This window comes from Seriola dumerili, unplaced genomic scaffold (assembly GCF_002260705.1).
Source record: "Seriola dumerili isolate Sdu_G_001 unplaced genomic scaffold, Sdu_1.0 BDQW01000230.1, whole genome shotgun sequence".
NCBI classification, from domain to species: Eukaryota; Metazoa; Chordata; class Actinopteri; order Carangiformes; family Carangidae; genus Seriola; species Seriola dumerili.
This window is the reverse complement of record NW_019174485.1, coordinates 4,714,698-4,730,880: the sequence shown is the minus strand read 5'-3', so window position 1 is coordinate 4,730,880 and position 16,183 is coordinate 4,714,698. Positions and strand designations below refer to the sequence as shown.

Here is a 16,183-nt window from a genome sequence, read left to right as displayed (position 1 = left end):
GAATCTACAGATCACACGACGTAACTTCACGCAGGCAGTGTGTCCGCGAAACACATGCAACGCATCCGGTGGGTTCCTGGTCGGAAACTGCTGACCGCAGTTAATCTCACAAAGCCAGTCCATTTTACTGCACTACACTGAAACAGCTCAGCACTAAGCATCATTTTAAGTCTCATCTGCATACACATATTTGTCAATCTTGGCCATCTCTGATATCCTTAAACTTTTGATTGATGTTGTGATCAAAGAATCATTTTTTGAGGATGACAGTGAAACACAGCAAGATGTTTGAGAAGTTCAAAAGTTTTTTGAAAAGAAATTTATTTGAAACAATTTTTGCATAGAACAGACGTTTGGTGACTACCATAGAAAATAAAAGTACGGTATTTGGTTGAAATCACAGAGACACTATAAACTTAAACATTACATACAGTACACACAACAATCAAACTGTTATCAGACTATTGACAGGTTTCATGCACATTTAATAGTCACATTTTCTGTCACACATCCTTCATATCCTTTTCCCTTGCTTCACAAACCCAGTAATTTTCATATGAACAAGGTAAGTCATTCCACTTCAATAAAGTTTCACTGTCAGTATTTCGGATTTCTACACAATCCTCGTTTCCAGCGTTGTCAGGCTGTAAAGATTGCCAATAACTGCGGGGAGATCATAGAGCAAAAATCACTTTTCTTCACAATTTCTTCTCTATTTTATTACATGAAGTGTGAACTGTGGTTCTGCTGGCTGTGCTTAAATAATACAGCTGGAGTTATCATATGTATATCATTATATGAGATTGAAAATTTAAGTATGATGATTAAGTGTAAGTATTACTGTTAATTTATCTTGTGAGTCAATATGAATAATTTTGCAGGAATACGAGTCAAACATTTCTAAGGTTTGAAATTGAGCTAGTAACTTAACAAATATGTGATAAAGCAGCAGGCACAAATGCTGGGTGATGGAGAAAACAGAGAAAGCTCAGTAACTAATGAGATATGAGGCTTAACAGTACAGATAAATGTGGGCTCACTATCTGGCAAGCAACAGGTCACTGTTGCCCTTTTTATCTAATGTGTTATAACAGCTTATAAAGGATTATTAAAATGTTAACAACCTAATTAATAAACTAGTTATAAACCATTCATCAATCCTTTATGAGGGTAGTCTTGCTGTAAAGTGGTACCCACTCACACTAACACAACTTTTGTTTTTGTTTTTACCTTGTAGCCGGAGTTGTCCCATCCACCCATTTCCAGACATTCTCCTCATCTTGGTCAGTCAGCCCAATCCAAACTCTTTTGTTCAATTTGATCAAAAATTGCTATTTGAAAGAAAAATTATGAGACATGACACATGATAGTTAAGCATGCTTTCCTCACGACATGTGTTACTGACGCTGCACTAACATAGAAAACAAAAACACAGGCATTAGTACCAAGGATGTTCACTCAGTAACAATATTCATAAATGAATGATACATTTTTTTGATTTCAAATCAAAATTATACGAAGTGTTTTTCTCTCACCTGTTCCTCTTCACTGTTAATGATCACCAGGTCAGCTCCTTCCTTCAGACACTCCTCTCTGCTCTGATCCCAGGCCTTCTTCTCAGTAGATATGTAGTAATAGCTGCTGCCAAACCTTCTCCAACACTTATAACAACCTTCGTCTGTAATAAATTTCATACAGCCCGTTAGAGTTTTATATAGTTTGCATATGAGCTAAAATATTGGCCCAACGACGCAGCCAGAGGGGAAATCAGTGGGTCCCAAAAGCATTATGATTTGTCCTGGGAGGACTAGTGAATTTCATTAATAATAGGCTCCGAGCTACTTTGTATGTTGGTCATGGTGAAACTTTGACCTGACAATGGTGCTAGATAGAGGACCAGAGGGTCATCCACTGAGGACCATGAATATTAAATATTATGGCAGTCATTGCTGAGGAACGTTTCCCATGTAAAACTGATATGTTAATTATGATATACTAATTAATGAGCACATTGTGTAAGTACTAAATTAAACTTAGGGGAGAAAACAGTAGCAACGTGCAAGCAGCAGAGAAATCTGAAATCGTTCCAGGGTTTACTGAACCTACAAAAAGTAGTTTTGAGTGATTTAGACATGCCAGCAAGAATGAAGAAATAAATTATTACCTTGAATCTTTCTCTGAAAACCTTTTCTCTCTTTATTCATGTCTTCAAACCTTTTTTGGAGTTGGTTTTGTCCTTCAGCCAGGTTGTTGAAACTGGTCTGTAGCTGGTCTAATTCTTTTGTCAGGTTGTTGTGTAACTTGTTCCACTCAGAGGTCCCTTGGGTGACTGTGTTTGGCAAATAAACAACAAACAAACACTGTTAACTAGCGTCACTTGCTAAGTGCTTTATCAGCATGCTAACTAACTACTCACACAAGTAAACCAGAGTTATGAGTCCGGTCACGAGCAGAATACACAGCAGACCCAGAAACGCTGCGGCAGCTCTGCAGGAACTCCTCGTTACATATTCAGCATCTGAGAATAGAAGTCAGTGTAGTATAGTCTGTTCTGTTTCGTGCGCCTGTGTGTAAAGAGTATCATAAACCTGTGTACCTGTCTGCGTGTGTTCATTACCTGAATGTACACATCCAGTTCTGTTTGGCTCCAGAGTGCGGATTTCATTTTCATTCACATAAATATTTTCTGAGGCTTGACCCATCCTTTCCCTCTCGAGGCGATTACCTGATGGTTCCTCTACATTCACAGAGTCTTGAGAGCGGGCTTCTGAAATTAATAATTAATAATAATTAATAATTGAAGTTATCCGTCTGAACTGTGAACTCAAATGAAGTCACACCTATTTAGCAGCATATACTGTTCACGTGTTATTTTCAACAGGAAACTGAGGGCAAGTCAGACAGACAGACAGACACATACCACAGTTGGTGGTACACAATGTGCAGGAGTTGAGCATCTGTTTTTTAAAATGAAAATGTATGACCACATCCAGTTTCTGTAGTACCACCACTACACATATGATTATTATTTGCATTTCTGAAGTATTGTTTTAAAAAAAGAACAAATTGGTGAAGACTCTGATGAAAATGCCTGGCCTCATTTTTTTAATCTTTCAGCCTAAATCTAGCAAAATAAATGTTTGTTTTCTTATATGCCCAGTTCCATTGCCCATATCTGGCTCATATACAGCATGATTGTCAGATGCTACTTCCACATCTGGACTAATTCTTCTTTTTTTATAATTATTTTATGGGTTATGCCTTTATAGCATTTGTGCCCACAGAAAATCTTGCATCCAGAATCTGCCCACATGTGGAAGTATATGGGCCGGACTCTGGGCCAGAAATTTAATTTTGCTCTCTCGGCATGCTCGGCTTGGTCATGGTAACAGACCACAGCTCAACCCTCAGCTGGTTATAAACGCTGGTCTGAGGTCAGTACAACACAGCTCAGAGCTGACCATCAAGTCTGTTTGCTGTTTTGTGTGAGGTTAACAGCTACATGCAATATGTCACATATCATCCAGCTGCTACTGGTGTGCATCTCTGCTGAGGTATTAAAAAATGAGGTCAATCAAAAATAAATAAACACAATAGAGAGAAAACAGTGTGCATCGAAAATAGAAAGAATACCAAGACATAGTATTTGTATTTCATGTAGACACAGCTGAAATAAATTCTTTCATTACTGCATTAATAGGCAGTTCATGATGACACACATGTTAAATATTACCCATTTTTATGAGTTATATATTAATGATTGCACTGTTTCACACACACACATGCCCTACTGTGTTGCAAATAAGTGTTTCTGTTGTTTACCTACATCCTCATCTCGAGTATGCTGAACAGAGTAAAACTGAACAGAGAATTGCTATCAGTGATAATGCATGTCTGACATCAGGCACAGGTTTCTGTAAGGAAGCTGTCAAGAATGGAGTTCAGCCTATTGTTCATCACCATTTATCAAACAGAAACCATGAGACCGGTCAATAGAACAAAGAAACCAAAAAACATACCTGTCTAGAAATTCAATATCCCCTTAATACAACAGTGTTTCTCAAAATTACTATAAAGATACACATCAGAAGAAATGTAACTAGAAATTGAAAATCTAAAACTACTTGTATTGTATACATATTCATTATAATTTGTAAATTGTAAATTGGAAGAAGTTGGATTAGGAGATATGTTACATTATCTTCACCACTTAGCTATGAGTGCAACAGATCTACACACCGCCATTATTTTAAATCAATTGTACAAAGTATCTCAATTTTTCATACATCCAAAACACATAGGCAGTAAATAAATCTATTCTCTTCAAGCAGAGATAATAAAAAGGTTAAAGACTTGAGTCATGTGCTATATTTACAGTGTGATTTACATTTATCTTTTACTTCCAAAAGAGAGAAACCGCAACACTGATCCAGAGACAGCGTGATATGCTCAAAGTGAGCCCTCCTGTGGATGTTGTGTTAAGTGCAGCTGTAGTCACAGGTGCAGACGTGGTAGATTCTCTAGCCTGTCCCACACACCTCCCCACATTTCCTACTTTGTCCACGACAGCCAGCTCTACATTCTGTGAACAGCAGGAGGCGCTGTAGGTAGCCACTGTAATGTTCTCGCCCTCTGCTCCAGCCACCGTGCTGGTGTTGAGGGTACCGTTCCCCTGGCGGACGGTGATGCTCTCGATCCCGGTCCCGTTGATGCCATCGGTGAGATTAGCAATGAATTCCCACTGTGAGGAAGCACAGAGTGACGAAGAGGAGGGACAGCTGGTTGATGTACTGACTTCCTGACACACAGGGCGGGTAACATCTGTCACCTGGGCAACACAGAAACAGAAGTGGGAAAGATGAAGAAATAAGACGGGTATGGGGCATCGTACAAATCATTGAGAAAAAGGGAAAGCACAAGAACTAAACTTGGGAGAATTATTTTATCACCTATGAATGACATTTTAACATCAGTATACTTACTGTAACCAAAAAGCTCCACAAATGCCATCAAAAGACAACAAATGGCCAAATTAAATTCAATTAAATAATAGTCTAATAAAAATACCCTGGGCTACCCAGCATCTGTCCTTTGATGCCATCTTTTTATTTCATCACAACTGACTTAACAACAAAGTATCAATGTTAAAAATATGACACATAGAGTATTGCTTGGCACCAAAACTATTATCACGAAACCGTCTCCATATCTTTTTCTCTTACCTTGGCAGCCACAGAAAACCTGAGCACAGCGTAGTTGACGTCGGTGGCAGCTGCGTTTTCTGCCTCAATTGTGAGGGTCACGTCTGTTCCCGACGCAGCAGTGGACGGTACAGTTAAGGTCACAGTGCCGTTGGCCGCGCCTCCACCTCCTGTCGCTATGGTCACCGTGCTGGGTGAGGTGGAAGCATAGCTGCGGTCGTTGTTGGCTCGTACTGTGAACGTCCCGGTTGCAGAGTCGTTAACAACTCCGTTGGTGGATGTGGTGACGGTGAATGGGATGGAGACGGTGGAGCCAGGTTCTACGTTGGTGTTGTTGGCTTGAGACTGGAAAAGTGGAAGAAGTGGAGGTAGGAAAGTAAAATAGAAATATAAGGTTATAAAAGGGATAGACATTTCTTTTTGTATTGCATTTAATGATATGTTTATAGGTGTTAATATGAACTTGGAGCTGAAATATTGATACCATTCATTTGGGGGGATACAAGTGTTTCAATTTACCAGTTGGCAATTGCAAAAAGTGAAGCCTGCTGTCATGAAAACCTATTAAACCTTTTACTTTTTAAATGCTGACACAAACTACTGTTTCACTGAGGCAGAAAACAGCGCGTGACTGAGCTCACAGTCACAGAGATGCTGGAGGTCTTGATCTGTGTGGAGGCCTGTCTCTGGAAGCTGCTCGGTGCCGACCTGGAGGTGGAGCTGCTGTCCTCTCCTTTCAGGCGGACCACAAAGTCACCTGGTGGTACTCCACTGAATGTCACCAGGAAGTTGCCACTTCCCTTCGACTGTGGAGGGCAGAGAGAGAAAGACACACGCTGTCACAGAGCAGACCTGTAACATGAGGAATTATTGTTTTTCTGCTGCAGCCCTACTTTGAAATCTAAGTTTGCAAGACATGTATTTTTCATAATAGCTTCTTCACTGTGTGATTAAATGACACAAATAATCCTAACCGCCTGTCATGATTTGTCTTAAAATCAGTGAAAAATATTAAAAGTCAACATTTGAGATTTTCTAGTGGCTCATTAACAACAAATATCAAAAACTTACTGAATTGATCAAATTAGATTTTGTACATTCCAGGCAGGCAGGTTTCAAATAATGTCATCATTCCACAAAAAAGAGGAATGAGCTTTTTAAAGAATAAAAAAAAGAGCAGCCACTGACTGCAGTTTGTGACAGTGAAAGGCTTATGTTGATGCATCTCAGCATAAACCTGTCGATGCTGCCAAAGGAGCAGTGCCAAGCTTAAAATCCAGAGTGGTTGCCAGTTAAAGCCTTTTTTTTTAGTTCACTGTGCCAGTAAGTGGCTGTTGGTGTACATATTCAACTTTTGCAATATGAAGATTGACTGTTAGAGACATAAAACTCACTGTGGACTCACCAAGTTGTTGTTTGCTTTATTTTAGTCTAAGTTACATAATCATTGTGTGATAAAAGATTCCAGCACTGTTTTTTTTTTAGGATATTCTAGTATTGAAGATGTGAAAGTCAGCTGTCAGAAAGCATAGTGACATCAACTACAACCAATGGCTTCCCTTAAGGTAGAAGAAAACAACTTGTTTGAAATTGGTAAAGAGTAATGTAAAGTACACACTTTAGTTACTAAGTAAGTTATAACATCTGACATGCCTGTAGTGATCCGTTGACCTCCGTTGGCCCTGAGCTGTCAAACAGAGTGACCTCTGTGACCTTTACTGTGTCACTTCCTGTCACAGAGACCAAGAGGCTGGCATTACCACCTGCAAGTTTGGACAAGAGAGAAAGGAGAGCTGGATGTGTATCATCATGTATTATCACACAGATGAATATGACAGAATAGGGTCTGGCAGATGATGATTCTTTAAAAGATGCTGAGGACAATAAGGAAACAAGACTAAATACAAACTGTAAAGCTGAAGGTGACATTGATTATAAAAGTGGCCTGACCTGAAAGAGGTCGTCCCTCCTTCAGACTGAAGTCCCCGTGAGCTCCTTCATGCGCCTCCACAAGGTTATAAATGAAGTTCACCGAACTTTGACCTGATGTATGCACACAAATAAAAAAACAAAAAGAAAAAAAGAAAAAAATCACAAAAAATAAAAACCACAACAGCAGACAAAGACCCATGAAATAAAGTCTTTTGAAAATGACTGACCTGTGACCTTAACAGAGTAGGGACTATTGGAGTTAACGCTGATTTGCCATGACCCTGTTTGATTGTCTGTGTCGAGGCTTAAACGACGCAGGTTTCCTGCTGTAGTGAGAGATGCCAGAGGACCACTGGACTGACTGGAACTCTGAGATACACCTGGAGGAGACAGAGACATGTTAACACTAACACTGCCAGCACAAAAAAGACCTTATCGATGGTAGATGGAGCAACATTAGCAATAGCCACACCTGTGGGGCTGGTGAGACTGAACGTGAGAGATGAGGCCCCTGTGACGTACGCAGTCATGTTCCTTAATGAACCATCAACAGTAAATGTGAAATTGTCAGGAATTCCAGGATTCCTCACTACCTGGAAAACTGTCACCTGAAAGAGGAAGGAACAGAAGCCTCACATTTAAACACGTACTGTACAGTGGCATCTTCAGTCAGGTACGATTTAACTGTTCGATATCTTACCACAGCGCTGGCTGATGAATCCTCGATAACACTTGTAGCAACAGAAAGATCTGACTTAGTGACCTCAATGGCCTGACCCCCAGAGGCTCGGGCTAGGTCTCGATACAGCTGGGCATCCGATTGGCTCATTGCACGTGAAATCCCACCTTGAACGCTTCTACGGCGCCGTCTACTGGCCAGGACGTCTGTCAGCATGAAAGTAACCTAAAATAATGAGGAAAGAAGCATACTTGTAAAGGCTATATTAGAACTGCATACACGATATATAAGCCCACAATTGTTTACATACTATTTTGTCATTTTTTTCTGTGGAATGAAGGATAATAAAAGGTGACACCTACCACAGACTTGGTGCTCTCTATAAGGGCAGTGATGGTGCTCTTCAGATGGGCATCTTTAGCTGGAGCATCGGTGAAAATAAAGATCTCAGAGGAGGGTGGAGCTGCAGTCAGGGCAAGCTGTCAGTCATATACAGTACAGGAAAAAGTGTTATTAAACTAAAAAAAATTATCCGGAGTAGGAATTTCTTAAAATTTAGATTTCAAGGATAATTATGAATCAGTGTATTAGGTAATAACAAGTGTGATCAGGCATGAACCACATTTTATTGTTCAGTGACTTTAATTGGAATTGTCTCATGATATCATGATGCTATTGTGTTGTTGCTTTATGAAATGAATTACAATTATTGCATAACAGCAGAAAACTGTCACATATGATATTCTCAACACCTGCAGTCCAGACAAGCACAACTCTGGCACGTCCCCTCCTCCATTGGCAGACAGCATGTTGATGCTATCTTTGAATACATCTGCATTGGTTGTCATAATCAGAGGTCCAAAACCTGGATATAGAATAGATAATGGATCCCAATCACTCATTTAATTAAACATTTGACTGTGGCTATTAGGGGACAGACAGAGATTACAGAGATAACAGGCTACACTTCTCTGTAATGAGCAACAAAAACCTCCTTGTGAGTTACCCACCTGGGTCATTGAAAGGTACCAATATGTAGGCAGAGGGCTCCTGCTGGGTTCCCCTCTTACTGTCAATGATGTCGAAGGAAACTCTCTTGGCCTCGGCGATGTCATCACTCATACTGCCTGTGGTGTCAATGACGAAGCACAGCACAGAGGACTGGGAGAGGCCCATCAGTCTGTAGGGACAAGAGAGAGGGGGAAAAAACATAACTACCTGTTCATCTTGTTATTGTTTCTTATGTGCGTTAGCCTGATGGTCACGGGTAATTTATCTGTGATCAATGATTACCATTTGCCCTGCTGCTGCTTAGCACATGAAGACAAATGTTTAGAAGCAGCCAAGCATGAAATGAAGCAGCCTAGCATGAGATACATCTAGATATTGTTGTAAAAAGCTGAGCTAAATTTCCTGAAAAGTGAAAGCTTTTTAGATGTTTAACATGCATAGTACTGTTGTTTCAACACCATATCAGTGATTTTATTTACACGTGTAGCTGGAGCCATTCTTCATTTGGTGTTACAGCTCCATCCACCCTACATCCATCCTACTCTGGTCATGTTATTATTATTCTTGTATACGGTCAGAACGGCCCAGGTAACAGTGTCCCATACCGCAGGAAGTTCTTGTCTCCGACAGCTCCTCTGATGTCCTCCAGTAGCTCCATAGTGGCATTCACAGCCAAATCAGCTGCCTTGTGGTGAAGTGAGCCATGACTAGACCCAACGTCATCCTTACTGATACCCCCCACTGGGTCCCGTTTGCTTGTCTTGTCAAATGAACCACCATGGCTGCATTTACCTTACAGCGGAGAGAATATTTGTGTTACGACAATATGTTCACAAAATACTAAGAGTGGAACACATAATAAATGTAAACGACTCCTTAAAGTTACCTGTAGGTTTTGCTGAGGAGAAGATGTTGAAGTAGCCCGATGTGAGAAGCCCCTGCTGCAGGAGGTCAGGCAGGAGGTTGTTGGCACAGTTCCCTCCTGTACAGTTTCTACAGGTTGGAGTACTTGGGTCTGCAGCAAATTCAGTGAATAAAATAAGATGAAACAGAATGCACAAACATAATGGTATGGGTAATTCACTTGCAAATACAGGTTAACATATCTAAAAAAAAAAATTTGAAGGAAGTTTTGCCTTACACAATATATTACTTTGAGACAGAGCAAATTATGTCTATATATGTAAATAATTCTATTCAGAGCCTGGAAAGCTGCTATGAATAAGTATCATTTAATGGTTCATTTGACATGATAAAAGGTACTAAACTGTAGACCTGTGTGGGTTTGTGTGTGTGCATGTAAAGCCATGTGAGTCGTAGCAGGGTGGGTGTTTGTTAAATGACAGGTGACAGATTAGGTGCCAGTGTTCCTTGTGTTATCGCTCACTGAAGTGCAGAGGCATTCTCACAAAACATCAGTTTTGTGAACAAGAGTTGCTGCTGAAACAGTGACTCTACACCCAGACGGCACTATCGATATCCTACCTGCCAGGTTCTCAAGAGGCTGGTCTGGTCTGATCAGAATGCTGTAAGGAGCATTGTTCCCCAGCTCCACCCAGTTACTGTGGCTGTAGAAGTCCTTAATATACAGAATATGAAACATTATTCACATCACCATGATTTATCATTATAATCATTCCAACACCATCCACCCAAAATGAAATTATAACAAAATAATCATCAACCTCACCTGTAAGGTGTGAAGGACTCGTCCGAGAGTCCATCTCCCTGCGACAAAATTCTCCAGCTTCACACTGGCCTTGACAGCAGACACACCTCAACAGCAGAGTCCCACAGAGAGAGTTAGGGGCAAACTGTAGCTGCACTAGGCAATATGCATGCTCTAAACTTAAAAGACATTTTTGCCTTTATTTGAAAGTTAACAGTGGAGAGGCAGACAGGAAATATGGGAGAGAGAAGTGGTACGACATGCGACAAAGGTCCCTCGCCAGAATCGAAGGAAGGACAACGCAGTTATGTTGCATTCACATTCTGCCACCAACACTTTAAACATTAAAAGGTAGAGTAAACAATTCTAATCTCATAAATTTTTTGGAAAAATTTACTGAACATCTCCTCATGGCTTGCTAACTTTCTGTTCTGTGTGTGTTCTGCAAAAAAATCTGATGTTCCTACACAGCCCTCGCTCTGTAAAGGGGATATAAACAAAATGGCTTGGACCTACAATTCCACCCACTGAGAAACAGGGAGTGTTTGTGCTTGTGCACAGCATAAGGGAAACAGGAAGAGAAGAGGTGAGATGGGGAAAAGGAGAAAGTGGGAACAAGAGATGCTAAATCTGGCACATGCTAATGGATAGTGCTAATTTAAGTATTACAAGGGGAAGGAGAATAAGCAGTGTACTCTTTTTGTGCTGCCTGACTGTGTGGAGTTTTGAATGGGACTGATTGGGATTGATTGGGGAAACAATGGTTTTGCTATGTTTCACAGAGCCAACAGGTCAGTATTGTTTTGTCCCGTTTGCTAATGTCTGGCCTCTGAAGAAACTCTGACGAGAGAGGTATGTTTGTTTCGCTGTTGGGTTCAGTCTTTCTCCAGCATCGCGCACTCCACCTTTAAGATATATATGTATGGGAAAGCAATGTTTGATGTGTACCTGCTGTGATGACATCCCGTCCTCCCTGGAAGGTCTCATCATCAAAATGGTGCTCCTCACTCAGGGCGTACACCACGTCCACTTTTGCATTGCTGAAGTACATATTGGCAATTGCAGTTTGGAACAAGACACTAGAGAGGAGAGATGTGGAAGTACCTGTAGAGGAACAGGCCCTTTGCACCATGTCAGCTGACAGGCTGTCATCAATCTGGAGACAAAGAAATGACAAATAGCCAACCACATGATGGGACATATGTAAGTGTAAAACACAAACACTGTATTCTTATTTTCCTGCCTGAAGGAGAGAAACTACTCAGAATGTGAGTGCAAAGGTTCAAATTATGTCAGTTGTTTTATTTTCAGATTGAGCCATTTATTTACATTTTTCAGCATTATGTCCAAGAAGATGACAATAGCTTAAAATGTGGAAACACTGTCCCGAAGTCATAGAATACAAATAAATCCAAAACATATAATGTATAATCTAGATATTAGAATACACCACAGTGCCCCCAGTCTCTCTGCTGCAGCGAGGCTTTCCAACTCACAGTCAGGCTGAAATCCCGTCCCTCAGAGGCAGCGATATCCCGGCAGACCTCGGCCGTCTTCCTGAGGACGGCCCGTTGTGTGATGTCACGGTGAGTGGTGGAATTTCCATCAAATGAGAAGAGTGGCTGGAAGCTGTGAATGAAGCCTGGCAGTGAGAGGACCACCACCACCATCAGGAGCATGACTGTCTGCCTGGCAGTCATGATGGAGGAAGAGCCGGAGGATGAAAAAGGTGAAGGGTAAAGAAGAAGTCTCTAAACCTGTCGCTACTGTCCTGTGTCCTCTATCTGCCCGTTTCAACTCTTTCCTTCACCTCGACTCCCCCTCTGTACAGCTATTTCCACACATCAACTGAACAGTAATAGAGGAATTCTGGTAAGTTACCTCCCCCACTGTGTGCAATAACTCCACAATGGGTTCCCTCAAACAGGAAACAATGTGGTCAAGCCCAGACAGGTTAGTGGCAGTAAACCAGGTGTAACGAGGCAACAAGTGGCAAATGAAAACACCTGAGAGAGAAAAAGACAAAATCAGCCCAGAAAGAAGGGTGGTGGTAGTGGTGGTGGTGGTGGTGGGGGGGGGTGAAGATTTTCAAAAATAAGATTAAAGAGAAATAGGTAACAATTGTGCTTCAGGACATCTTAATATTTTTGAATAGAACATCCTTTCACTGATTTTTAAATGCTAGTAGCCCACACTTTGTACTGAAACATCACTCAGTGAAATGTGAGAATCTGAACTGGTATAATATGTGTAAGATTGCTACTAATACATTTAATAATATACAGAAGATTGTAATTAATTCTACACACTCTTACCTCTGTGCGTGCTTTAGCCATCCAGCCTTATTCAGATGTTGGCACCGCCTCAGTCTCACTGTCTCACATCAGAACTCCATGTCTAGGTAGATTGTATTGTGTGTAGATCTATGCGTTTCCTGTGTGTTATCTCTACACTCTGGGAGTGTGTGTGTGTGTTTGTGTATGTGTTTCATTCCTTGTTCTTATAGTTATGTCCATCTTAAATGATTGAGTGGATGAATAGAATTCCACACGAGAACTCCCACACGCCCTTCTTTTTTTTTTTCTTTTTTTGTATGTGTACATGTTTGAGTAAGAACATGTGTGAGTGTGTGTTTTACTGTGTGTAACAAATCCCATTCCAAATAAGATTTTTTTTTTTTTTCCCAATCTCACATTTAACAAATAACTTTCCCCCCAAATCAAAAATTTTTACATGTCTCTTTGTGCAACGGTTAAACAAATGAGACTCACAGTTTTAAACAGTGACCTTAGAGGTGTTGTTACTTTGGAGAGTTTTAGACACAACCAGGCTAGCTGTATCCCCCAGCTTCCTGTCTTAAGCTAGGCCAAGTACCCCCTGGTTCTAGCTATACTTAACCCACAGCCGTGAGATCAATATAAATCTTGTGCAAAAGTGCAAGAAAGCATATTTCTGCTTTCTAGCTCAGTCACACGTGCTGACCTTTATAGTCTGCATCTTAAGACATGAACATTGTCTTGAACTGTTGACCCTGTGGAATACCTTGACAGTATCTCAAAGGATCTTATGATAACCCAAGAGGAGAAAAGGCTACATAAAATTAGATATCTACATTTATTAGTACTGGTTTTTGTTTGCATATAACAAATGGAAGTGGTGTTGATCTCTCACATCACTCTTGCAACACACCTGTCTTATTTTCTTTGGTATCATCAGCCCAATGTAGAAGTAAAGTACACTGATTGCCTGTGTTGCGTTGTCCTGACAGGCCTGAGACTGGCAAGAAACCGTGATTTATTAGAAGTAAAAAAAAAAAAAAAAAATGACAACACAAACTTGCATCAAACACAACATTCTGTCTCATGATGGTACTGAAATTTCAGTGCTGCGATAATCAGATTGGGATATAACTAATCCCAAATCAAAAATAAGACTCAGACAAATTCGTACATGTCATTACAAGCTCAGCTCACCTGTATACGTGCACAATAACACTTCAGAATCTGTGGGGTGTCACAATGTCAACCGCCAAAATCCTGCTCAACAGCATATTTCATGTTTAACCATTGTTTGACATATTTTCAATGTGTGTGTGACTCATTGTGCACAAACTAAAACAACATAGTTAAAAAGATAAACCGTCCTCTGTTCACGGCTGGTGTGCTGAACTAGCTGACATACCTTCAGCTCTTCACTCAATGCAGTTGTTGACACTTTAGAATGGAGCTGAATTTTTCCAACGGCGTCAAACTACATCAACGAGTGATTGTGAAATTTCAGAGCAGAATGTGTGTGTATGATTAACTCGTAGAGTCACATTCCTCAGTTTTCAATACACAGAGTTAAATGTTGGGTGAGCAGCAATGGAGGCCCAGTATTCATGTTAGATGATGTTTTGACCCATCACTAGGTGGTGCAGTAGGCATCCGGCTGTGTCGTCAATAATCTACAGGCAATACCATTCTCTAGCACTGACCTTATGTACCTTCACTTGGCAGCTTATCCTGGCCTTATATTTACATTTTTATCTTCTTAGGCTTAAGTACCTGGCTGGCCCAACTGGCCTGATAGACAGCTACAAAGTTATTTGAATTTGGGTGTCAGCAATTACTCTACTGACATACAGTATCTGTTCATTCAACTGATTTGATGGTCATATAAGGCTGGTGGTAGCAGCAGAGGCAGGGAGGACCCAAACACAGGCAGGCAGGTGCAGTGAAGTGGCTTTTAAGGTGAAACGGATCATGAATACTAAGGCTTACAAACAGATGGGCAGGCGGGTGGGCGAGCAGTACTGGCTGGGGTGAAACTGGGAAGAGATGAGTGAGTAGGTGATGAAGCTTAGGTGATTGAAAATAGAAAACAGGTGAGCAGGTGCATACTGAGACAAGATGAATGTGCGGGGACATCTGGTGGGCAGATGGAGAATGGCAGGAGACTGAAGCCAAAATAAACATGTCAGAGACAGGAATAATAAGAGTGTATGGTGGGCCAAGGGGAGAGTACAACAGATCCCAGAGATGAATCATGACACCTCCAAAAATATCTTTCCAGCTGAGATATATGACAACAAAGATCAGCAGTCCCTTGAAAAGAACAAGAGAAATAATGGCATAAGCAAATAAGGTTTTTCTCTGACGTGCTTGCCTCTTCAAAATCTATTATCGAGATTCGAGGTGAATTTGGTTCCATGTGAAATGTCTTTCCTGGAATGATAAGGGAAACCCCCTCAAAGCCTGGATGAGGGCTTTGCACAGGTTGGATGACACAGGTGTGCGATGGCAAGGATGCCTGTAACCTGTACATGTGCAAATTTATAATGTGGACTTTAATGTAAGTTTGTATACCTTCATTATCCATTCATTTACAATCAGCAGCACTTCTTTTACGCACACAATTTAGTCACTAGGAGGCTCGACCCAAGGTGCTGGTGTTTCCTCCAGAAACACACACACACACACACACCTCCTTGTCTACCTGAGCAGGTTTGTCCCATTTAGAGTAAGTACGAGTACTGAGCAAAACAAGTGTAAATAATAAACCGAATGTATCATCAGTTCAACCCTACGGTTTCATTTTCCTAAAATGTTTGTGGCTCCTATTGTAAAAATCATTATAGCATATCAAGCTCCAGTTGAACTAAATTCAAATAAAGATGTGACACTGCATATCACAGTTATTCCATGTTTGGTTTCCCAGTCGCAATCCTTTGAAAAAATAAACACATGAAAGATACACTTTTTTGTAACTTACAACATCCCGAGCAGCACTATGGTTAAGTATTATCTATCTGAGATGATAAACTGCCATCACAAGATCTTTTTTACAGTAAAAAACAATGACTTCTGTTTTAGTCTGTGCTTTTGTAACTTAATGACTTACCTTTGTTTGTTTTTACCTGAGCAACCCACCTAACAGGATGTACCGCATGCTACCACATGTAGAACCTCCCTCTGCCAATGCAAATAGTGATATGACAGAGCCAGTGTGAAGCAAGGTTTCATTCACAAATGACAAATAAACACACAGTGTGGGAAAATGCTGCAAACTAAGGAAAAGAAAAGCATTTTTAGTCAAGTAAAAGTAAAAACAGTTTCTTTTGTGAAATGGTTTTGCATCAACCATTAAATGCTCTTTAAATATCGCAGGCAAAGATAAGCTAGCTCTGGCACCTTTAAGCAGTCTGTCTGT

The 16,183-nt window shown here is 40.7% G+C and overlaps 2 protein-coding genes across 2 annotated transcripts; both read right to left on the bottom strand.

The window, feature by feature from the left end:
* Window positions 1-346: 346 nt before the first annotated feature.
* Window positions 347-2,721, bottom strand: LOC111229397 (CD209 antigen-like protein C). The gene is made up of 6 exons (XM_022755714.1): window positions 2,618-2,721; window positions 2,417-2,518; window positions 2,165-2,329; window positions 1,536-1,678; window positions 1,231-1,331; window positions 347-663 (listed from the first exon to the last, which is right to left on the bottom strand). The coding sequence occupies exons 1-6, from the start codon at window positions 2,700-2,702 to the stop codon at window positions 504-506; spliced, it is 756 nt and encodes a 251-aa protein (XP_022611435.1). The 5' UTR covers window positions 2,703-2,721; the 3' UTR covers window positions 347-503.
* Window positions 2,722-3,601: 880 nt separating this feature from the next.
* Window positions 3,602-12,858, bottom strand: LOC111229429 (von Willebrand factor A domain-containing protein 7-like). Its single transcript, XM_022755760.1, has 18 exons — window positions 12,808-12,858; window positions 11,989-12,498; window positions 11,441-11,648; window positions 10,514-10,599; window positions 10,309-10,402; window positions 9,710-9,838; window positions 9,429-9,615; window positions 8,823-8,992; window positions 8,565-8,677; window positions 8,175-8,291; window positions 7,834-8,037; window positions 7,606-7,741; window positions 7,361-7,513; window positions 7,152-7,244; window positions 6,855-6,964; window positions 5,843-6,007; window positions 5,223-5,546; window positions 3,602-4,828 (listed from the first exon to the last, which is right to left on the bottom strand). The coding sequence occupies exons 2-18, from the start codon at window positions 12,190-12,192 to the stop codon at window positions 4,397-4,399; spliced, it is 2,925 nt and encodes a 974-aa protein (XP_022611481.1). The 5' UTR covers window positions 12,193-12,498; window positions 12,808-12,858; the 3' UTR covers window positions 3,602-4,396.
* Window positions 12,859-16,183: the final 3,325 nt, after the last annotated feature.